The 25,822-nt window shown below is 37.3% G+C and overlaps 1 protein-coding gene across 29 annotated transcripts in view; it reads left to right on the top strand.

The window, feature by feature from the left end:
- Positions 1–25,822, top strand: part of DLG2 (discs large MAGUK scaffold protein 2) — a 982,781-nt gene that overhangs the window by 758,698 nt on the left and 198,261 nt on the right. For 26 of the 29 annotated variants that reach the window (XM_071432840.1, XM_071432845.1, XM_071432843.1 and 23 more), the window contains 2 exons: positions 834–902; positions 11,155–11,311. In XM_071432840.1, the coding sequence (XP_071288941.1) occupies positions 834–902; positions 11,155–11,311 (226 nt within the window). The remainder of the gene's footprint in view (positions 1–833; positions 903–11,154; positions 11,312–25,822) is intronic. The other 3 variants (XM_071432849.1, XM_071432847.1, XM_071432842.1) reach the window with 1 other exon arrangement.

The raw sequence follows: 25,822 nt of genomic DNA, 5'->3' as shown, positions 1-25,822 counted from the left end.
TTAAACAGGATGTCTTGGATAAGGAGTACAATTTATTATCACAAAACTGCCTTTGACTGATGCTTTGTTTTATCCATTTGTATTTACAATGCTATTCTACCATAGTATAATACTGAAATTAGCACATACTGTGTATTTTAACAGAATTATTGTTAGTCAGGTTACTTAGTCATGTCAGTATAACATATGGGAAGCCATTAGACCTCAAAAACCAGAATCAATCAAAAAGGTTTTTTTAGAAAGTCTGTGTTTTGCTATAGAAAAAAATACCATGTTTTTTCCCAAATGTTGTGTCCTAGATTAATAAAAATCCATGTGGAAAGACTCAAGCTGCTTAAAATCTGATAGAGCTAGTGTTGAAGTTACATCAAGGTGCAACTCTAAGGAATGCATGTCCTCTTTTACTGAGAAACACTGAGAATTAGATTGATTACATTATCATTTGCTGTTTTACCTTTTGCTCTAAAATTAAATTTGCATTGAATGTTTAGTATATTTAGTGGAATAATTAGCATTTAAGTTATTTTAAATTACTAAACTCTGTGTATGAATCTATATGTATTTAAAAAATGAGTAGGAAAGATAAGGGAGAGTTATCTTCATTTTCTGCTCTTAATGAGAAATGAAAGCTGAATTTAAACAAGTGAAATTGTACAATTAGGTCCTTTTTGATCAGATGAGCACCACTGAGGTCAAAATGCTTTAGACACGTGTAAAACAATCTGATTGTTGTATCTATTTTGGCATTAGCTAAACTGCTAGAGACAGTAAGAGCAAGAGCAAGTTCTATTTCTTTAACAAATGCTTTTCTTTATTCTTCCTTGGCCGTCCAGTCATTCCCAGCACAGCACTGCAACGCGTCCCCCCACAGTGAGCTTGCAGCGGACCATTTCTGTGGAAGGGTAAGATGATTCTCTGTTGAAGCTGCCGTAGAGGTGTCAGGTACCACTGAGCTACCCACACACACAGGGCTCCTCATTAGATGGGGTGTTTAAGTCTGTGAGATGAAGCAATGAAGTTTCAAATTAGTGCTGATCCTTTCTTGGTACTTACACTGGAAGGTTGGGTTTTCATGGAGATGAGAGTATCTGTCATGGAGATATATTGGATACATTTCTTCAATTCATCTCACTTGAGTAGTGTTAATATTTACTTGTGTTAGCTGTAAAATCTCCCCACTTATCATGGAAAAGCCCAGTGAAGTCTTACTCTGTTTTCTTAATGTATGCATGAGTTCTGTTTGACAAATCAGTGTTCAAAACTAAGGATGAAGAAGTGCTGATAGAAAATATTCGCCCTGTGCTGGTGAATATCCGTGTACATGAGTGTGTTAAGTGTAGAACACAGCTCTGGGCGCATAGCTGCCTCAATTTTAACTAAGACAATGGTGTAAAATGCAAAAAATGCACAACTACAGATAATATTCTTGCATCTTTATGGTATTAGAAAGGCTCATATTTCACACAAGAACACAGATTTTGTTTGCACTGACTGGCATAGTCTAAAAAAATGTCAATTCTTTTTTATTCCCTCCCATAGAAATGTGGAACTCTGTAGGCATGGGTAATAACCTATTATTGGCTGCTCTCAGTTCATATTTCAAAGCTTTTCTTTCTTGTGATAAAAGTGAGACTATAAAGTTTCCACAGAGGAAATATGTCATCTTGTTGTCTTTTAGTTTCTGTTACAATTTGCTGTGGTGCAGTCAGAAAATAAATTGGTCACTGTGTAAAATAATCCTGTCCTAAGTGAAGTCTGAAATAGTTTTCTCAAAAGTCCAAATTTTTAGTTTCTTACCTAGATCTATGATTTTGAAATATGATTATTTAAAATATGTATAACAGCTATGGTAATTATTCATTGAAAATGAGATTGAATAATGGAATTATGCAGGAAAAGTGCATGTGTCTCAAGGGCTATCATCTGGAAGATAGTTCTATAAATAAAGCCTTAATTGTCATCCAGCCATTCTGCTCAAAACAGGACCAATTTTAAGGTAGATCAAGTTGCTTAGGATCTTGTCCAGTGAAGCTGTGGCTATCAAAAACCTGGAGATTGCTAAAGTCCTGGACTAGCAGTCTCAGTGCTTAAATGCCCTCCTTTTAGATTTCTTTTCTTTACCTCTCTAATCCAAAGAGAGAGTCCTAATAAATTCCCCGACTATTCTTCAAATCATCTCATGAATGAATTGATGTTTGAAATAAAATTGAGCTTCAAGAACAATTTGGGTGGTAAAAAAGGAGGGGGAGAAAAATAATTTGCTCTGTTGAGATTTAAGGAAGGAAATTCTATTATGATGTCTCTGGCTTGGTCTACTGGACCAATTCAGGAATCATCCTGTAGCTTTAAACTTCTACTTAAATCTGGAAATCAATCTTTCTAAATGAATATTTAGATAAATTGCAGAATCTGTACTGGCCACACAGACAACTTCATATATTGTGTGTGAATCATTACAGTACAGAAAATCTGCAATTGATGCACAGGTCTCCTGTTGCTCAGGAGGTAGAAGAACATCAGCTTGTAATTATTACCAATCAACTTACACTGCATCATATTTCATTTCACATAGGAAAGTGGGACTGTTAGCCTATTCCACTGCTGAGCAGAAATGAGTAATCAGCTCAGCCCTAAATATTTCATTATGTTAAAGCTCAATTTATTCTAATGTTTTTGTGGAGTCCATGCTGCTATGTTTACAGCTAATAGAATTTGAGGTCAAAACAAAGTTATTTTTCTCTTTTAGGAACTGTGTTCCTATCAGAAGAATCCTGTATTTAGGAGAATCACTAAATTGGTTTTGGGATGCACTTTTTAAACAGCTGCTTTACCTGCAAGGCATCCCTGGCACACGCTGACATTTGTACCCTGCATGCTGGCTCTCTCTGACTGACTGTGGAGTCACTGAAGTGATATAATTACTGGGTCCTATGAATGAAAAATTAAATCTAGGAGGGTTAAAGAAATACAGAGGGAATGGCATTTGCTAGCATTTAGTCCTTTCCACCCTGTTGCAATATATGATAATAGAGCTGGCCAGAATAGATTTTTAAAGAATTTGAATAGCTTTTTTTCAACGAGTTGATAGATGAACACATAAAATCATTTAATTTTTCATTAGAGAGGGCTTTTGTGGACTTCATGTCGGGCAACAACATGAATGACCAGGTGGGAAAAATAAAAGCATCTTTAAAGATTTTTTTCCAATATATTCAAGCCATATATTCTTCACAGTGTAATAACTGTACATGAGGTGTACAGATTTAGTCTGTATATAAAGGCATGAACTTCAGAGGTGTTGGAGGTCTTCATTAGCAACTTCCCTAATGTTTTATTTTCATGGTTTAAAAACCAAGAAAAATCTATTGTTTGAATTTGAAAATATTGTTATTTTGAGTTTTTTGAAGTGATTTTAATGAACAATCTTAGCTGTGACTATCCAAAATATTGGTTGAAAACAGCCCTTGTTTTTTTTTTTTTTTAAATCCTGCCATACTAGCACACAAAGCTTTAATGTTAGTGATGTTTGACAGCTATTCTCTCTGCTTTTGGCATCCACACTAAATTGAATTTTGTATGCTACCAGCCAACTCTTAGAAACTGGGATTTCAACTTATTTGATCAAGTCTTTTTGACTTCTCAATATGTCTGAGGATCTGAAATACATTTAAAAATATTTAAACATAAATAAACAGCATTTGAACCATTACTAAGGATAAGAATTTTTATTCTGAACAAGACAGATATTACAGAATGGTTTTAGTTTCAGAAGTGTCTTCTATAAAGTAATTTGAGATGCTTGCGACTAGCAGCCTGTGTATTGATATTTCCAAACATGGCTTAGAGGCACTGCTATTTTTAGGTATTCTCTGAGCATTTGAATACTTCCTGTCTCTTGGTAATGCAATTCTGTTGCCTCTCACCAATTCCATCTCATCTAGCTTTGTTTACAAACTGTAAAGCTGGAGCATTCATGGTAAATAGAGCTATTGAATGCTGTAAGTAATAGTTCTTACAACAGTGGTTTCAGTATGGAACCAATAGTTTTTAAAAGCAAGATGCAAAGCAAACCTCTCTAGTATGGAGTTGTCTGTGCTGGGTATATAAGATGGTACAGAGATGCAGTTTTCAGTATTTATTTTGATTATTAGCATGTAAATAGTATACCTCCTGGAACAGGGAAGAGAGATAAGTGATTATGTGAGACAAAGGATAAATGAACTATCAGACAGGAATAATCATATCCCTTTTAGAGCTAAAGGACAGCTATATTGGCTGTCCTACATTATCTCTCTAAAAATCCATGAGATTTCTCAAACCCAGGAGGCAGACTACTGTGCATTTGAAGTAAATGTCAGGTGTCATGGTAAAAATGCAGTCCAGTTTTTAAAATCAAAAAGATTATTCCTGTATGCCAATTCCATCTTGCTATCTGCAAGCAGAAAACTTGTCCTGGTGTGCAGGCTTTAATTTCTCTACAAAAGATAAACTGAAAGATTGCTAGAGTCCAGAGGTCTTCCTACAGAACAAAATCTGTTGCATAATATAACCCAGTGCAATCACACATGCATCAGTCAGGTTGAAGCCTGGCCCCCAGTAGGTTTCCTTGTATTAAGTATACATAAAAGTTAGTGACAATTTGGGCATGATGTTTGCAGAATAAATGCATTAAAATTGTAGTCATTATTAAAGCTAGAATAAATCATTGCGTTTACTTGTTCAATGAACAAGAAATTCAAGGAATCCATCGTCAAATCAACAAAATACTTTTTTCAAGCAGATAGGGTAACTTTAGCTACCCGAAATATCACAGGCAAAGTGATATTTTACTCTGTAATCTGATGAATGTACATCTTACTAAAGGCTGAGTGCTTAGTTGTTAGTATACCAATATTTGGTCAAATGAAATAAGTCACTAATCGATTTGAAGGCCAAAACATTGCTTCAGTTTATGCAGGCAAAGTTACCTCTCTGGACTGTGATGGTCAATATGAAAGCAGTTGATAAGAGGAAGGCTTCCTTATTTTTTGTTATTTTCAATAATAATTAAAAGTAGGATGACACTGATTAAAGTCACTGTCAGGGATGAAACCTCACAGGGTCAGGTGTAACACTGGTGTGTGCAGGTGCCACGAGGTGATGAAGAACTGGGAACTGAGAAAGGAAGGTCTGTTGCTCCCCACCACTGCCAGGTCCTGGTGCTTTGGTCACTGCACTAAAGGCAAATGAGAGGGAGGGCCAGGGAGGAAAAGCAAAGGGTGGAGCTGTTTCACATCAAATTCACAGATTTTTCATTTGTGTGAAACAAGAGTTGTAGAAGTAGGAAATAAAATCTATACAAAGAAAGCTTGGTTCCACCAAAACTCAAAGCCTTTTACAAAGGTGTGTGTGAATATTTCAGGCCTTCAACCACTTAGAATTTCATATCATCCCTTGTTTGAGTAATCAGATTTTAAACCATCACACAGTGGCACATACTCTGTCCCTCCAATCTTCTTATGTTCAATGCTGTGAAGAATGAACAATTTGAAACACCTTTTTTTAGGTTCTTCCAGTATGAATGTCCTTTGCTTGCCAGAAATAAATACACAGATATTTATCAGAATCTTTTGAAGCATGAGAGGAAAACCGGAATTACTGTTGTGAAAAGGAAATGGCTTGATTTGCCAAATGAATCTAATGTAACTCAGTGCTCACACTGTGGATTGTTTGAAGCCAAACATATTTATACTGCTTAGGAGAAGGGGCCTTGCTGCCTTAGATTTGGTGTGGGTTCTTTCAGAGAATCACAGAATGGCTTGGGTTGGAAGGGACTGTAAAGATCATCTGGTTCAAACCCCACCCCATCTTCCACTGGACCAGGTTGCTCAATTGCCCATTCAACCTGGCCCTGAACACTTGCAGGGGCTGGGTATCCACAGCTTCTCTGAGCAACCTGTGCCAGTGCCTCACCAGCCTCACAGTAGATATATTCCTCTTAGTATTTAATCTAAATCCACCCTGTTTCAGTTTAAAGCCATTTCCTGTTGTCCTATCCCCTGTGTGCTCTTCTCCTTGATTTGCTAATGTGACTTTACCCAAATAATACAACTTCTTACAACTTCAACTTCACCTCCTGCTGTTTGCTCATTCAAATAGCTGGGATGGGTTCTCTTGCACTATATAAGAATATAAAGGTTGTGGGCCCTGACTTGTATATTGATGCTACCCTAATGCAAACAGTAAGAGAAATATTCTTCTGGGCTTTCTGTGATCCGTATTACTATAACACCAAAGCAACAAAGACTTTATGCATGCTTTCAACATTCTTTGTGAAGAAAATGGCAGTTTGGGGGAAGGAGGAAAGGCAAAAAACCAACAATAACCACAAAAAGAAAAAAAAATTAAAAAGCCATCACAACAAAAAAACTGCAGCCAAATCAAGATCAAAGCCATATTTCTAAGCCTCTGCAGATTTGAGACACCTCATTGATTCTATAAAACCGAAGAAATCCCTAGGGTCTGATGTTTGAAAGCACCCAGTTGCTTAAAATTTCTGTAGGTATTTCAAAACCCACAAAACATGTCAGCTCTCCAATTTTATTGATGGTACAAAAGAAACAGAAAGACAGAGCTGTGTCAATTGAGATGAATACTAAAACTGACTCTTTTCTTTAATGTTGCCAGCAGCAAAAAAAAATCAATTTAATAATGGATTTTCTTTCAGTTAATTATTATAAGAATTACTTGTTTTTAGAAAGCACTACCCCATCATTTATCAGTCCAGTTTTAATCTCTTAAATTAGATCTATAATTACTATGGATTCCAGTCTGTAGAAGAATGATAGTAACAGTCACATTTTTTTCTCTTGTCATTTTCTGTTTGTTAAAAGTAAACTGATAAACTGATCAAACCAAATATTCAGTACAAATGTAGTAAATAAAAAGCACTTGCTGTTTTTAAGATAGTGATCAATTTAAACATGCATAAACCAAACAAACCTGCTAAGGAGAGAAATGCTGCACTATGATTTATTTTTGGTCACTGCATTTTTATGACAGAAGGCATTTTCTTAAGTGTTGACATTTTGTTCCTACTTATTGTTTTCAAATATTAATTTAGTAATCTTTGCTGTTACATCAGGCATATGCAGTTTATAATGTGATTTACAGAATCTGATCTGAGGCATTCCCCAAAGCAAGTAACCAAGTCCATCCAAATTGATTGTGCCATTGATTTCTCAGCCTGTAAATTTGTGTGGATTGCAGCATTTTATTTGCTCTTTACTCCTGGATCTATTAATGTAAATCTTCCTTTCTTCTTTCCCTACCTTTTTATTTCCTTTCCCGATCTCCTTTACAGAGGCACTGCTTCCCTTTATTCTGATTTCTCTCTTCTTTCCTCTTTTCTTTCCTTTTTTCCCTTCTCTTTTTTTTCCCTCCCTTCTGCTGCCTTCTGTCAATCCAGGAATGTTTTCATCTCACACTCCTTTGTAATTTCTGCTTGATTTCCCCTGCTGTTCTGCTCTGTTTGTATGTGGTACAGAGCTGCAGGAGGGTATAAAACATGCACACACCAAATTAACATGCTAGTATGCTTTGTTAGCACCTACAAAGTTACCTTCAGCTGTATTTATCACAGAAGAAATTGTAAATGGGATAAATAGTTAAAGCTGGAGGCTGAAACATGAATTTCACAAACATTGGATGTCAGACGGCTCCCTTTTCCAGGGTAGCTATAGAGTGCCATCTATTGTATCCAAATCAAACATCTTCACAGAACAAGCTGAGTGGGAAGGGACCCGCAAGAATCACTGAGTCCAACTCCTGACCCTGCAGAGGGCATCCCCAAGAGTCAACCATGTGCCTGAGATCATTGTCCAAATGCTTACTGAACTCTGTCAGGCTTGGGGCTGTGACCACTGCCCTGGGGAGCCTGCTCAGTGCCCAACCACCCCATCTTAAAATGAGTTCTGCCTTAGTTGCTGTTTTCTGCAGGCAGCTAGACATTCTGAGTGCTTTAACTACAAGCAAGCATCATTCACATTTGAGTTACTTTTCTTCCAGTTCTCAACTCTCCCATCATCATGTCATCTTTAAGTGCTTGATTCCATCACCTCCTTTACAGCATTTATCTGCATTTTGTCTTGAGTTCTCTCATGTGTACTGGAACTACATTAATAACAATTTTTCACAGAGGCAAAGAAATTTTTCCTATTGTTGTTTCCCACATTCAAGAAAAATTGGAACAGCTGTTCTTAGACTTCCTTAAATATCATTACGGGTTGACTGTAACTTTTATACCAGGTGATAAAATATGTAACACCCTCATCTTCAGCTTAGACATTTCAGTGAGTGTTGATAAAGCATTGGCAGGTAACTAACTGCTGCATCACTTTTAAAAGATCACTTGGGCAGTGGCTGGTATTGTAGTTGGTTTCCTTAATAAATATTTGTCCTACTTCATAAATTTTATATCAACTTTTTAACCATCATTAGCCCTTTTCTTCATTGTCATTCTAAGTACACTATGCAAATGCATATTTTTAAAACATATTTAATATATTAAGGTGAATTGGCATGTACATTCTACTTCCTATAGCTTTTGTAGTACAGTAGGGGCTAAAGGTTATTTTTATAATGACAACAGCACTTAGGTGTTCTTGAGTCCACATTTCAGATTCTGCAGGGTACTCAGATATGAAAGAAATACAAAGACATGCTAAGGATGGTCAGCCTCTATTCAGCCAAATCTGAGTCATGATCAAAATGATCTGATTAGGTAAAAGAGCAGGGGCAGAAACCCATTGCATTCTAATCACAGCTTCTGACATTTTTCCCTTATTGTCTGAACTTCCTCTGAACATAATCATCCAAGAGCAGAATGTGAATTTTGCTGTCAAAAGGCCAAAATTATAAAACAGCACTGACAGCACTTTAGGCATAAATCTGCTGACTTGATCAGAGACAGGGATTAATAACTGGGCCAACATTTTGTTGAGCTGCACAGCTTACTATTCATTAGATACCCAGTTGTATTGACCTAGTTTTGTCCATGGCCCTGGCTTTCAACTAATTTGATCCAAGCTGCCTGTCATTTGTGAAAATACTCATTTTTATTTTGAACAAGATCTCTTCTGATTTCTCACCAGCAGAGCATGCAAAGATACTGGTTTGACTTTGCTGCCTCTTTTTCCTTAATATTCTGGTAAATAATAAATGGCAGCTGCTCAACTCTTGCAAAGTATTTCTGATGAGTAGGGCTTGAAGATGACAAGTGTCACTGTATCATTTTGTGGATGAGGAAACCGAAGCTGGGAGAACAAATGAGTTGCCAAGAACACTCAGCAGTGCATGGGCTAAGCAGAGAAGAGAAATCATGCTTTCAGCTCTCTGTCCCAGTTCTGCTCCAACCCCCAGGCCACACTTCTAATTAAAAACCTGTTTAGACTCCTTAGATTCTGGATTGCATTATGTCTACTCTGCACATATTTAGCAAGGTGTTAAAGGAGTTGCTACAAGGAAAATCAACAGCAGTGATGCAAAAAAAAAAAAAACCACTCTACCTTTATTTTCTGATTCTTAAAAATACTTCAAAAATTCACAAATTCAATACAATATATCTTTTCTCACAGCTGTATTTTTAACTGTTTTCTGACTTTACAACATTATGAATGTCAAGGGATGAAGGACCATATGGAGTAGGACTAATACGTTGCTTTAGTCTTCTCTTTCAAATATATGAAACTTCTGTTTCAGAAAGCTGAGATGTTACTTTAACATCATAATCAAGCTGGGGATACCACTTGAATTTTAGCACTGGGTAAAGATTAACAACTGCCTGTGATTTCAGAAGTATCATGTCAAGATAAAGTCTCCATGTGTCCATAAGATTAAACTTGTATCAAATAAGGCATTGCTCAATTTAATCACTTCTCTTCCTTTTTTCTCTCTTCTTTAAAAACATAATGGAAATGAAAGATCCATTTGTGTGATGCAGAACTGTGCTATAATATGGAGGAAATACTGAATCTTTTATACAAGAAGCATTCTGTAGAATGTGTGATTTTGTTGCTGGCAGCTTTTTTTTTTTGTAAACTTAAAGAATGAGTAGAGCATCTTATTATCTTATTTCTCTGGGAGGAGTCACAGATACCTATATGTATGTTTGGGAGACTTGCAGGGCTGGGCTTAAAATTTATACATCATAATTGAACACCATTTACACTTTTTCTGAAAATTAAATTTTAGTGGGATTTGAAATGGGGTAAGTACCAATAAACATGGAGTGTGTGTATGTATATGTGGTTGTGTGTGCTTGTGTATCCAAGGGAGAGCCAGCTCTGAGGCCTCGTATGTAGAGACTGGGAACAAAAATATTTGGGACCCTCTCTCAAGGATGCTACCTTGATTGCTTAGGAAAGTTATCTATTTCTGGAAATAAGTATTCCCATCAGTAAATTGCATGTTATGTTTACATCCTCTGGGTCATATTTTCAATTTACAGATGAAAAGAGCTGTGTGAGATATACCTGTTATTATTTATTGATTTCTATCACAATTAATAGTTTTTAAAGAGCATGGCAAAAGCAGGTACCCCTTGGGCTGGTTCAGTGATAAAGCTGCAACGTGACTTAAAATTGCAAGATCCTGATAGTGTCAAACCAAAGTTTGTAATGAGATTCTGGAGCTGAATTAGCTTGATCATGTAAATGTTATTTGCTCCAAATCTGTCAGGATCACAACTGCCATTGCTTTTCTTGGAGTTGTAAGTTTTTTCTTTGTTCATTTGTTGCAAAAGCAAGACTAGAATTTAAAATTAAAAGGTACTATATAAAGATTGAATATCTGGATATATAACATTGCTATAAATTAGATTATTACATACATTCAGTGCTTTTTCCTTTTAATAAATTTGTCACTTAACATAGTGAAGATGACTCCAATGGGGTGAAATTAATAGGGATGTTTCAATTCAACCACGAGGGAAAAAAATTAATGCTGGTTGATTCCTACCTTATCTGTTCACCAGTTAACAGCTTTGTCATCTGTTACATCTGTTATTAGACAATAGCAGGCCATTGTGTCTTAGGCAAAATGTAGTATGCTTAAGATGCTACGAAAAATGCACATGCAGTAAGAGTGCCTAAACATTATGATTTTGTTTCTGTACAGAGAGCCTCGCAAAATCATCCTGCACAAGGGCTCCACAGGACTTGGTTTCAACATTGTGGGAGGTGAAGACGGGGAAGGCATTTTCGTGTCTTTCATCCTCGCAGGTGGGCCAGCGGATCTCAGCGGAGAGCTGCAGCGAGGAGATCAAATCTTGTCTGTAAGTGCTCTCTTGGGCTCTCCTCACCAGCTTCTTCATCTTGTTCTTTGGCCATACTGCAATGGGCACACAAAGACATTTTTCTCGTTTCCATGTTGGGAAATCTGAGCTGCAAAGAGCTTATTCCTGAATATTTTGGTTATTTTGCCTTTGAGTTTTAGAGCATTTGTTACTGCTGTTGCTTGCATTTAGCTGGGAATGAGACTTTTCTCTACTTAATGCTACCTACACTACAGTGACACCTCGGGAAGGACCTAAGAACATTGCAGACCTAAGCATCCCATATTTTGGCCCATCATCCAGTTCCATTTTTCCCAAAACACACACACCTGAGTCGAAGGATATTTCTCAATTTCACCTTTTCTTGGAGGAGAACAAGCAGTAGGATGAAATCATCTATGCTCAGGCTGCCATCTAGTGTGCACTCAAGTGCTTAGCAAATAGCTCACTTCAACAAGGAGGTGAATTAGGTTATGTACATTATCTCTCTGCCTCTGATGAATTTGATGATCCCTCTGAAATTCTTTTCAAGTTTTATTGGATTAAATGCTTTTTAGCCTGAGGTTATATTTTGCATACTTAGACTCAAAAACATATTTTTAATTTTTCATTCATGAATATATTGATATCACACATTTTAAAACCAGAACATTTGTGTTTTAGGCTCTGTCAAGTAATTGAACTGAAATAATCTGAATATAAAGAAATTTGAATAATAATGAAAGCCTTGAAAATCTAGTTAAATATCCATTGACATTATTCACATTCCTTACAGGAGAAAAAAAAAAAAAAAGAAACTATCCCAAATTGATGCAGATGTGACTGTTTCGTATGAAGCACAACAATAGCCTTAAGGCAAAGAGCTGAAATACAGGAATTATTTATCCCAGATAAATGGTGGATGCACTAGGCTGTGGTATCACACTCCTTCCCACTGTTGTGCCTTCTTTCCCTGTGAATCCTGCATCCCTGGCTGTAATTCAGGAATTGAGGATGGAAGATGGCTTCAGCCTGGATGGTTTGTAATGCAGTCATGCAACACTTTCCAGGTCAATGTTTAAATTCATAAGAAAGCTGGATATGGTTTTCCTACATTGCTAAGGATTGTTTTGGCCTATTCTATGAAAAGTAAATTTTATGAATAATAAATTCTATGAATTTGCCTTACACCTGTCAAAGTTTTGTAAAAAGTTGTAAAGAGGTGGCTGGAGGTGTTTTGCTATATATAGAAAATCTGGTTAAGTTATCACCAAAGGGAGGCAGTAACCTGACATCGTGAGGATCACAACAGTGTATTTTATCTAGACCTGTTCCTTAAAAGTGCTGCAAGAAAAAATGAGCAAGAGCAAGTAAAGGGTGTTTGGGAGCCCACACAGGCAGGCAGGTAGAACACCACAAGACTACATCTGAAATGCAAAGAGTAAATTTATTTCATTCTCTCACTAACCAGAGGATCCCAAAGCAACCCCTGGGCAGACACAGGAGTGGGAAGGCAGGAACCGTCAGGCTCAGCCCGCCCTCAGGGGTGGCAGGGCTGTTCTTTGCACCTATTTATTGAGGGCCCACACACGTGGGGCTTGCCACCATGCTGTGATCTCTGTGCTTTTTATCATCTCTGAGCTCTGACCTTCCCTCTCCCAAAGCAGGGAGCTCAGGCAGGTCCCTGAGAGTGCCTCCATGTCCCTCAGACACCTGCGTTATCTCTAAACAGAAATTCAGTTTCTCAAAACAGACAGAGGACAGACAGCAGTGAGCATAATCTAAGGGGTATATTCCCACACTGATACTCTCCAGGCCTCAGCATTCCCACCTGCAAGGTCTCTTGGAATCTCACATCCTCCTTTGCACTGCTTTTAACCCTTTCCTCCCAACAGTGCCTTAAAGAGCTGTCCAAGTAGAAAGTTTCAAGGGAATTGCAAGAAAATCCAAGTAGAGTCTCATAAAGTTATCCTTATGAAGAGATAAGGAAGTAAAAGGCCTGTGTCAGGAAGAGCACAGACAAGAAACCCAAAGAATAGAAGCAGAAGTTTCTTCAGGAAAATTATGCAATTTATTTTTCTTTCGTTAGATGCAGCAAAATAGGGCTGACTAACAGAGACTAATGAGATCAAAGCCTTTCACAGTACATTGTATTCTGAAATCCAGAAGTTCAAATACAAATTTAAAAGTCCATTTTCTTTTATTTTTAAGCAGGATATATTTACAACTGTATGTTACAGCCACAGTAAAATTTTTAAATCTATTTTTTCTGTTTTGTAGTGGCATTTTCCATAAGGTTCTAATTAATGTTACCAGTGTTGCATCAGCATTTACTTGTCATGCAAGAGTTGTTTATTTGTTCATTGAGCAGAGAGGGATGGAAATTATTACTAAATTAGACTGCATGCATATCCCCAGGCAATCTCCCAGTCAGGCCCTTGTTATTTATTTAATCACAAATAACTATTATGGATCCATTTTGCCATATTCAGAAAAAAAACAGTTTCATGCACAGGGCTCATTATTCTTGTACCATTTTCTAGTGAAGGGTCCCAGACACCTTAGTTTTATAAGGACTGCAGAAAAAATGTCTGTTTCTCTATGTTTGTTCTTTCTTGTCTCATCTCTCAGAAACACTTATTTCCCTACACAAATACTTTTCCCATTTGTTTCTCAAAACATGGCAAATCTGATTAGCAAGAACAAATAGTCTCCTCAAAGCTGCTATTTCTAATCAGATGAAGCTTGGTTAAATTTCTTACAGACAGGAAGCATAGTAAGTGATTTAGAGATCTGAATTTAATTTCTTATGAGGTAGGTATTGCAGAATTACAGTGAAGCCACAAGAGTTCTTCTATTGTGATATTTTACCACCTTTACAAAGTGGTGTGACCTGCTTTTTGGCCAATCCCTCTAATATTTATTATCTTTCAGAATGCTACTCCTTTCATTGTTGTCCCTGCCCATTGCAGGGGAGTTGGACTTGGTGACCTTTAAAGGTGACCATTTCCAACCCAGAAGGTTCTGTGATTCAATTCATTCAATTTAATCAAATTAGCTGTGTGACCTGTGTGACCCTAGGCAGGGTGCTTCATTTTCCTAAGCCTCAGTCTCCCAGCTGGACAGTGAGGATCACCGGCTCTCTCCAAATTCATGCCTGTGCTGTGAATATGGCGATGTTGACTGGTTGAGAGCTGTGTATTCTCACCTTTGGGAATGTACCTACAAAAATACCTAAAATAGACTGCAAATCCACTAATGAGACCCAGCAAGGCTTTGCCTTTACAGGTATTGCCTTGGAGAGACACACTGAGTGTGTGTACACCATCCCAGAGTCAGCCTACAAGGCTTGGACAAATCCCATAACCTCTGCCCCTCCTTCTGCCCGACTGTGGGGATGTGAGAGGGAGGGATCCAACCCTACAGCCCTCCGGGAGCACTGGGAAGGACGGTGCTGCAGCTTGGCCGCATAGACGAGTGACATTTGAATTTATGTTTCCCAAATGCCACCAGGTGGCGGCCCAGGATCAGTAATGGCAGCGGTCTGCCTTCGGCTGAAACTATTGAGTATAATTCATTATACTCCTTAGAGTCACCACCCAACTAATTTTTTTTTTCTCATTTCTGAATGTCTTTAAAATGAAGTAACACACACATCACCAATGTAAGTTCATCACTGTACTAGAAAATATCCTCCCCTGTAGTATTTTCCTCAAACTAAGTATATGATAACTATTATCAAGTAGCTTTTTGAATTCTAATACACATTAATGCTTGATTTACTACATGTGCGCACTCAGATTAATTTTCATCTCAGATACTTACATGCCAAAGGAAACAGTTCAGAATATCCATGGAAAAATCATTTCCATTGTAGAGCAGCAGAAATGAGGTGCCAGTGTGTTAAATTATTTGTTTAAAATCATTTTAGAAGTCTGGGCCAGGTTTAGAGGCTGCTTGAACTCAGTTCTGACCCCAAGTTCTCCATCTGTTAGGAGAATGCAGTCTTCAATAAAAATAAAATGTAATGTTCCTTGATGCTATTCTTGCAGTTTTAAGTTCCACTCCCTGAGCTAAGGGATATTTTTCCTATTAAAACAGCAGTGGGGAAGCAGTGCTGGTTAGTCAAAACCACCTGCATTAGAAATTTTATTTTTTTTCCCTGAGCCACATGCATAAAATGGCCACCCATTGTGCATACACCCTGATACAAAGTCCTATAATTTTTGGAAGTATGTACATAGTGAATACATTGCAATTTTTAGGGGAAAGTCCTGGGGAGGCAGGAGAAGCAATACAGTCCTTTTCAAAGAAAAATTGCCACATCATTGGTTTTTTTTTTGGATTACAATCTCAAATTAAAATCTTGATAAAACATAAGTCTTTCTTTTAGGTGTTCTAGCCTGAATGCTTCAAAGCATTTTCAGTGCCAAGTGGGCAGCTCTTTCAATAGGTACAGGACCTAAACCAGAGAGAATTAGTTTACACATGCAAGTTCAGCAGCAAAATTCAGATTTACAGTTTCACAGAAATAGTGCATATTGCTCCTTGAATTCCTATGATTACATTTATTTTCAAACAGTTTCATTGTTTTCTGTAAGGCTGCATCAGGTTGTGTACAAATGGGAGAATTACTGTGAATTAATAGGCATAAGGAGTTAACAGCAAGTATTTGCATTTGAATCTTAACTTTGGAAGTTACTGGATTTTATGTCTTTGTGCAAGGTTAAACCTCAGATTAAGATACAAATAGACATCTTCATGTTTGCTGGGTGTCTGGTTGCCATTAATGCCAAAGGAAGTGAGAGGACATTCAGGTGGCCAACTGTGAGCTGTATAGAGCAGGCTGAATTTCTCCCTAAGCTATAGTACCTGTATTGTCTTCTAAGCTTAAACACCACATGCATTCATATCTGTATTTAGGTGTCTTAAACTGCATCTCATATTTCATGACAATTTGCCCTTTTGATATATATATTTGCTTTTTCAGCTATCATGCTTCCTTAGTCACAAATAAAAGTAACATAAAATCCCGAACCATAAAGGCAGTATCAGCTTTATTTCATTCTCCTGTAGAAATGCTTTATGTTCACAATGGCTGGATGCAGCATGACTTGGAGCCTGAAAGTAGAATCAAGGGGAAAAGTAGACTGCTTGCTCTGGAGCAAGATGACTGCTCCCAGGCAATGCATCCACAGGTTACTTTAAGGGAATAAAACTACTTTTCTGAAGGGTGATTGCTCAACAGCAGCAGGAAAGAGTAGAAAAAGAGCAGGCTTCATTGCAAAGAGACAGTACTCTGGTAATACTTCCATTTCCCCTCTCATCTAACTTGAATCAGGTGAATGAAGTTAACCAAAGCATTCTGTGTGATTTTCCTGCTGATCTGGTGTAGTATCAGGATGTACTCCTATATGGGGAAAGACACTATTTTTTTCCCATGCTGCTTTCTGAGAATTAAACAACTACGGGTTGGGAAGGGGCTGGTGCAGATACTCTGGGGTTTTCTGTCACTGGTATGTGGCACTGTATAAGCCTAGTTTGCAACACCAGTATTTGAGCATCTCACTTCAGTATTGTCTCTGGTGTTTTATACAAGGTTCTTCCTTGCAGAGGGATCTTATCTTAATCAGATTTCGTCTTGTGTCTGTGCATCATCCTGCTGTTGTTTTTTTGGTGAAATATTTGCTATTCTTTATGAACAGTTTCAACATTTCTTTGTACTTGGTTCCTCCCACACAACTCCTACCCACCTTCTCACTCACACCTGTAGCCAAAAATACAATATGCATTTGAAAAAACAGAGCCTTCTTCAATTTCTACTCCAAAAATGTCCATATAGAGCAGGATAGAATGTAAGAGCTCTGTGCTTGCTTACAGCAAATATTTATGGCCTATATTTGCTGCAGTTATATTTGACCTTCAGACTGACTTCCCTTCCTTTGGTACAGAGAAGCTTTCAGCTTTCTAATTTAAAATGGTTATTTTGTTCCTGGTAAAAGTAGAAAAACTGCTCAGGGCAAATAGTGCATTTTGTTACCTAGTTACAAAACTATGATAAATGGCAAATACCATTTGGTTTTCCTTCTGAGATTTTCTTTTTTCCAAAACACAGCTGTCCCAGAAAATGTTTGAAACATCTCTATAGAGCCTGGTATATTTTCTTCTTTGATCACCAGTTTGTTCCTTTTGTGTAATAGTGTCAGGACTGTAACAGATATTCCCTTTGCCCTGCAGGAATTGTTTGCAGAGGCACTGACCATATCCTTAGGATGCCTTCTTCCCCGTGGTGGTGTGAGTGCTGCATGACTGTCCTCAGGCATGGGACAGTCCATCAGTTTCTGTGGCCTTTAGCTGCAATTGTCTATGGACTTCTATAATGTTTTTAACATTAATCCTACTTAGTCAGTATGTTAACTGTGTAAACCTGCTTTGTAGTAATGTATAGAGCACTGCTTGGTGTACAATCAGAGCATTGATTTACATATTGTATATAATCAGAGCAGTGATTTAAATGGGTAAATCAGTGCACCTGACTGGACTCTTTTAAAGTAGAATGTGATTGAAAATCGAGCAAGAATGTGTTGCTAAATATATCCAAAGGGCCAATACTTGATTGTAGGTGATGTATGTGACAGATCTGTAAAAAGAAAACCTCTGGAAAGGAGCTGAGAGCACGGGCATTGTCATATGTTAATGGGATCACACCAACTAGAAGGACAAGTAGATTAAGCTCCCTAGAAATATTTAGTGGATTAATCTGAATTCAGGCTTTGCTCATGTTGGGAAGCACAGAGTATATAACCCTTCAGGCCCCCTCGGTAGCAAACAGAAAGGTGTAGCCATAACTTACCTTGCCCTAAAGCACACATTTTGCCTGGTCAGATGACCATTTTGGTGTAAAAATTTCTATTTCTTTTCACATATTATAGAGAATTTAGCATAACTTCCCTTTACTGAAATAAATCCTATCCAAACTGACCAAACATTCATTAATCTGGTTTTGGTGGAGAATATAGAAAAATAAGTATAAGTCAGATAATTCTAGGTTTTATTCTCACTAATAAGGAAGAATAGCCAAAAAATGGGAGAATGACACAGATTAATCCACTAAATATTTCTAAGGAGAAAGACAACTCGCTCTTGAGTAATCATATAGTGTAGAGGCAATTTTTATGATTTTGTGCTGAAAAGGAATGAGGAAGTAACATGAACTTCAAAACTAGTTTGCTGTGAAACTCAAGTAATCAACATTGAAAAAGTGGAAGTTGAATTAGTCACTGTGGTAATAACAGCCCAAGTCTTAAAAATTTATAAATGTTAGGTAAAATCTAGGGGGAAATTCAGAAGGGCAAAATGTAAAATGAGCTGTACTTTCAAAAATTAGAAAAGGCATCAAGAAAATGTTATGTATGTTTCATAAAAATAGAAAACGAAGCAAGAAATTAATTTCCCAAAGAGTTGGAAAAAAGATTGTTTAAAAGTGAGAACTCAAACCTTTAGTGATTTTTTTGTTGTTCTGTCTTTAAAAAAAGATGGATCCACAATTATCCAATTAGGGCAGTTATGAAGAAACAGAAAAGTCTTTGAAGCGGACTTAGGCTTAGGCAAAATCAAATTAGAGCTTAGATGAGTTAGATGTTGTAAACAGATGAAGTTGATTCTCATATACTTCAGGAACCATTCACTTCAGGCCATTCATAATTTTATTCATTCACTGAAGGAATATTTGGGAGTATATGTTGCCCAATTTCCAGGGAAAACTTCTGGGAGAAACAGTCAATCTATTTGCAGATACTTAGAAAACAGCAGAAGAAGGAGTACTAACCCTGATGAATTTTTCAAGAATAAATTGTGAAATATCGTTTTCCTCCTGAAAGAGCATTAGTCACAGAGAAGAAGTCATAAACGTCATTTTACTGCAAACTTGCAGCCCCTGTAATCTACCTATCAACATCTTCATAGAGTAGCATGTCATAAGCCTCCCAAAAACATAGAGAAAAGCAGAAAAAAGCAAAGATGTTGTCAGGGTGAGATCTAATGGAAATATCCAGGGCAAAACAGCTGTTTAATATAAGTTCAGATATTGCTGACAATTCTGGGAATTCTGGGATTTGGGGATGTGGGTTTATGTCTATATGGGATCATCTGGGTGCACAGTGCTCTGTGTTTTCCAGATAAACTCAGTTTCACCCCTCACAATGCATGCAGACATATGTTCAGTACTCACTGTCATCATGATGAGCCAAAAACATTTCACAAAACTGAGACACCCGTGCAACTTCCCTGTACAAGAAGAGAGATTTAAAGGTACAGAAGGCAACTGGAACCCGGTGAAGAGAAGCTGGGTGCAAACACTGGAACAAAGTCTCTTTTTCCATGAGACTGTGAAGTTTAGAACTCATGGCAGAAAAATCCTAGCATCCCCCTTGATAGTAAAAATTCATTTTAATGTAGTATGAACCATGTCCATGTTAACACTTCCATCTGGAAATAGTGAATCTTGGGGAGGTGAGCTGGTAGCAAACTGTTTTTCAGTGTTGTGGGTAAATATATCTAATCTGATGGCTGGAAGTGGAACTTAGACATACCCAGCCTCAAAATATGAGGCATTTATTTTGTAATCAGAGCAAGTGGTTGTATTGCCAGAAAAGCTCAGAGACTTCCCACTTTGTGACTTCAAAATAAAATAGATTACTCAAAAATACAACCTTAATAGAGATTCCAGGGAAAAAAGTTACCAGCAGCATATTCTGGAATGCTGCATATACTGCTGCATAATTTCATCTCATTAATCTAGGAATTTGTCTTCCAGCTGGATTTCTCTCTCCCCACCACAACTCTTCACCCACATCTTCCTGCAATCTGTAATGTACAGTGGAATTGTCTTGATGCAGTAACTGTTTCCTAACTTAACTCTCACATTTCAAGCACATGATCAGAAGCTAATAAATTATACCAACAATTCTCTTGAATAAGGTATATCTTTTTTTTTCCCCAAGGGTGTTAGCTATCAGACCTGTCAGTTCTGTGTCATATACAGCTAGTAAATTGGCCTAGACCAGAGGCTCTATATTTCTGTTGTGATTAAATCATCAGTTGCCTCTAAAATCTTCATTTTACTATTGCCTCAGTGAGAAAAAATGGTCTAATGCCAGACTGCTTGCTCTTCAGCTCCTTATAGTTTAAGGAGGAGTGCACATTGAGTTCAAACATTCTGACTTGGCAAATTTTGGTGTAACACTGTCAAGCAGAATTATATCAGATCTGATACACTGAAGATTTGTAATAAGGTTTTCACCCCTCAGTGTTGCTGCACTGCCAGGCTAACAGTGCAAAAGTAAAAGCCAAGCTGCTACTGCTGGACACAATGGCTAAAATCCCTGAGCTTTATTCATACAGAGCTTTGCCCCAGGCTGGACTTTTGCCTTGTGCTCACACTAACTAGTCTTCAGGAATCATTCTGCTCAGTCAGTTTGAGAGTGATTAAAAGAATTATCCTATGACACAAGCTGCAAAGTAATAGAAATTGGCCATCCATTAAATAGGGTATTGAAGGGATATCTGCAACAGTTTGTGCGAGGAGATTTTTGAGATCTTTTTGAAAAAACAAGTTAGATATACCCTGAATCTGAACAAGCAAGCCATCAAAATGGGAACAAAAAGAAAATCACTCAGAGAATACAAGAGCTATTTCCTTTCCACTGGTTATAAAAAACATGGTTTATATGAGAGTATGGAGCTTTGTCTATTCAAAGTGTCTGTGTCATAATCTTCATCTGTAGAACCGCAAATAAATTATGAATGTTGTGATTCAGGTAGTTTTAATATGAAACATGAGCACTGAACATTTACTTACCTCATTCCAGTAAGACAGTCTACCCTTCAGCCATTGACACGTTGCCTCGTGGTCACTGGGTTGAGTTCAGTATGGATTAGCCATGGCACAAGCCAATGGCCATCTCACCTCTCACAGCCTCAGAGCCATTCTCTGGATATGGAAATGAGAAAACACCTATCAAGCAAGGATTGATCAAACACCTCAAGACAAGGATTTCAATTTTTGAATTAATCTCTTACTCAGTGCTCAGGGTTGCTTCTGTCTCTAGGCAGCCTCTAAAATTGTTTTGCCTTTTTATTTCAGTTCCCGAGTATCTATTTCTTGTTGGCTTCAGCTGAAATTAAGTTCTTATCATCTTTGCGGTATAAGGAACTTGTTAAAATGAGAACCTTTACCTCATTTCAGAAGCAAGAGAGTTTCAATCATTATTTCTGCTTATACTATCCTTTGAAATTCAAATGTGAAGCAAAACCCCTGTGACATTATGAGTAAAACTGAAAAATGCCAGCTTAGTTATATCCATTCACTTGTGCTTGCAAATGTGAGAGTTAATTTAGGAAACAGTTACTGAATAAGGAAAAATACCTCTTTAGATGTATATGGGCACCAAGGTATATGGAATAAATGCTACTAAAAGGGGCATGTCTAAATGACTAAGGATGAGAGCAGGAGACAAGAAAATACAAATGCTGAAAACAGAATTAGAGAGAAAGAGGGATATTTCAGAAAGGCAGGAAAGTGAATGGAAGTAACAGTCGTGTGTGAATAAAAGCTGTAGGAGGGAGGAGGGACAGTTTGATATTTTACCAATTCAGAGTAGAAAGAGAGCAGGAACTGCAAAGGAGAAGGAATGCTCAAAAAGATGACACTGTAGTGAGATCCATGAAATTAGGTGGTGGTAGGAACATAAGGGGTTTTGAGCGACCACACAGAAGGAGAAAAAATTAAAAAGTAGCAACTAGATTTGAATTTAATAGCTAATTATGAGCTCTCCATTTTAACAATAATGAATACTCTTACTAACAATTGTATTTGATGGATGTTTCATGTATAAAATGGATGAAAAATATTAGTTATATTTATTTTTAAATGAGCTGATAGACACTGGCTTGTGTTATTAGCTAGTATAGTACTCCAACAGGTATTTTTCACAGGTAATACCAGTTGGCTCAATATGCAAAAAGTACATCTTGACTTTACCATTTAGTAATATGACAAAATTCCATTGATCACCATGCAGTTGCTGAATCACCTCCTGTTCAGGTGGGTACTTGAACAAGCTGGTAGCTATTTATTGATCTGAATAAATTAATTCTCATGTCCATTAAGGCTCCTGTAAGTCCATGCATCCTTTTCACAAGGTGTCATTTACTTCTTAAACTAGTTTTATTCTTTAAACTAGTTTTGAGGAATTCTGATGAATTGAGGGGAAATGGCTCTTAAGATGTCACTCAGTGAAATTATCTCAGTCTCAAAGTTTGCAAATCTGGCATCATTCATAAAAGCTACAATCACATGGGAAGCAGATCTTGTATTGAAATTTCTGTACATTTTGGATTAAAACATAAGTCTTTGCCTATGGTTCTAGGCTTAACAGGTGCTGTTTGGAATGATTCATGTGGTCTGGTGAGTCATAAATCTTGTTGGTTCCTACTGTAAAAGGCAGTGTGTACAAGACACCTCTTCAAGAACACAATTTTTTTTTCCTGCTCCAAATATGTTTTGATATTCCTTTCTTTTGGCTTAGCTGCCTCATTAAAGTTCCTGGCGGAAAAAGGCATGATACAACTCATATCCCCACAGTGGTTCTTGTTTTCCAAAGAGAGAAGAATTTGCCTCTAGAATGCCCAGCTCCTCAGAGCATAAAGACCAGCTTACCAGAGGCAGAAATTGTAATTCTAAGGTAGCCAGACAAGGAAAACTGAAAAGGTCACTGAAATTGCTGGCCCATAAAAACAGAGAAGGAGCATGCTGGGCATGGAGAGGAGCAGATGGGACATGATCCTGTGTTTTCAGCAGAGTTCAGGATGAGAAAACCACTGTGCTTCTCTGTGCTGCTCTAACTAAACAATAGAAAGTGTAGGCTCAGAACAGATCAGAATTGAGAAAGTGGGAGAAAAGCAATAAATCTAGCCTGAAAATACAACAAAAGCTGGAGAGTGAAGACTTCTCTCCCTCTCTTTCTTTTTCTTTCTTTCTTTCTTTCTTTCTTTCTTTCTTTCTTTCTTTCTTTCTTTCTTTCTTTCTTTCTTTCTTTCTTTCTTTCTTTCTTTTTCTTTCTTTCTTTCTTTCTTTCTTTCTTTCTTTTTCTTTCCTTCCTTCCTTCCTTCCTTTCTTCTTGCTTTCTTTCACTTTTTCTTTCTCTCTTTTTCTTTCTCTCTTTCCTCTCTCTCTTTTTCTCTCTTTTCCTTCCTTCCACCACTTCCTTCCCTTCCTTCCTTCTCTTCCTTCCCTTCCTTCTCTTCAGTAAGAAGGCAAAGGCTGTCCCATACCAACATTTGCCCTGCTAGGTGCCACCCCCCAGCCATGTCCCAGAGTGTCCATGGTGCTGAGCCCCTTTTACTTCCCCAGCTCTTCCAGCAGAGCCTTGGCCTCAGGCTGGATGTGCAGCTTCTTTGCCTTACAAAAAGGTGCTGAAAGGCTGTACTTTGGCAGCATGTCCTGGTTTCTTAGAATTGTGCTTTTTGGTGGATTGTATCGGTTGCCAAGAGGTTTAGGGGCCATTGTGTAGAGTGGTTATTCCACCTGCTTGTGAGGAAGGTTTTCCTCAGACATGTTCACGGCAGATCATCCCTAATGGGTTTTTCCCAATGTTCCTTGTCTTACATTCCCAGTGACTAAACAGGACTGCTGGAGAGCATGGCCCAGCTTTCCTCTCATCTCTTGATGATGTGCTTGACAATACTTGATCATGTGCAGAATTAAAGGAGAAAATAGAGGGTTTTGTGTCTTCTCTTAATGCAAACAATGTGAATTCTGGCTGTAAACAGTTGTCATTATTCAGACTTCTGTTTGCTTTTTCAGGCACCAAAAGCTCTTATTTTATGATTTCAACAAATAGAAGAATTTAGACAGAATTTGAAAACTCTGCTCTATTGTTTGTTTTGTGGCAAAAGAATGCCTTTCCTTCACCTTTTAATTTAGTGTATAAAAGCGTGCACTATGTCAGTGACAACTTAAAGAAGTAAAGGAAAGGAACCCTTTATGTTTCCTCCTCAGGAAAATTATATGTTTTTCCTTTCTTTTACAATCCAACAAGGTATTTGGTTCCAAGTATTCATTTAACTACAGTATGAACACAAAATAAGGTGGCCTAAAGAAAGAAATGGCAAAATAAACCAGATTATATTCTATTTGAATAACCTACATAAAAATCATGTTCAGTTTCTAGGAGCCAACCAAACTGCAACAAGTCTGTTCAGAATACAATCAAATTTCTATTAATATGGGCCACTCAAATATTTTAGAGGGAATATAACTCTTCCAATTTTAGAAGAGCTCAGTCTATGCCAAAAGTAAATCTGATCTTTCATTTCAATTATGATTCAGTATTAAATTAAGATCATGCTTTAGAGTCAACAAAAGCAAAGGCCCAGTAATTACTGTGAGCTATTGTTGCATCTTTTTCTCCGTTTCAATTTAGTTTTGACTCTAGAGTTTTCAACTCTAATCTTCTGTTGCAGCACTCCTCTTTGTTTGTAAGCTTTCGAACTGCTTTTTGCCAGCTCGAAACACAGAAGAGACAGACTTCAGTAGAAGCTGCAGGCTCTTCTTATTTCCATTATGTCAAATTCATTTTAGAGTTAGGCATCAGAAATTGTGCAGTCAAGTTCATTCTGGGCCAGGACATCAGGGCTGTGCAGTCAAGCTCAGAACAGCTACTTTACTTATTGTATAATACATTCTAAAGGAAGCAAGCCCATTTATTATAGAAGAAAAATAAATAATAAAAACACCTTTGATCCTTTGATATTTATTACACTTTCCTGTGCACATTTGCACCTTTTTCTGATTTTTAATTTTTTTTTAATGATTGTTCTTCACATAAATTATGTTAAATTAATTAAAAGTGGTAGTTTCAATCAGATTTAACAATTTGCAATGAAATCATATCAGGGAAAAATGTTACTGCACACAATTTTTATGAGACATTAAATTAAGATTGCTTTGGAGGAAGAGACAAGAGAGAGGGTTATTTATTTTATTCAGTCCAAATTCTTGTTCATTTTGGTCTGATGGTAAAAATTTGATTAAAATATGTAAACTAATGGTGCCTTTCATAAAGATTTAATGTTGCTACATGAATATGCTGGCTTTCAACTAGAAGGTTTGAGAGCTGATTATATTTGCTTTTAAATAGGGGGAAATGATACCCAGAAATCAAGTTAGCATCTACTCTTCTTTTTCTTTACAAAGTCAGACTAGGTAATAATTAATTTCTAAATGTAATACCTATTATCCTACAGTGAGATTCTGTCACTTCTGTTGGTGAATAAAATAACATGCAAACAGAACTCTCCCTCCCTATTTAGCAATGGTTATTTGATTTTTTTTTTCTGCAGCTGTGTGTCTCCAAGAGGGAGATTACTGTTTTGGCAACCTAAATGTGGTCAGGGCATTTCTCTCTTAAATGTTGCTTAATCTGGTTTGCCTAGCTTGATTATGATCTTGATAAAAATTGCAGAAGATAG

Source organism: Agelaius tricolor, unplaced genomic scaffold (genome assembly GCF_023055355.1).
Source record: "Agelaius tricolor isolate 1412-34295 unplaced genomic scaffold, bAgeTri1.0.p SCAF_9, whole genome shotgun sequence".
In the NCBI taxonomy this organism is placed as follows: Eukaryota; Metazoa; Chordata; class Aves; order Passeriformes; family Icteridae; genus Agelaius; species Agelaius tricolor.
This window is presented reverse-complemented; position numbering and strand designations above follow the sequence as displayed.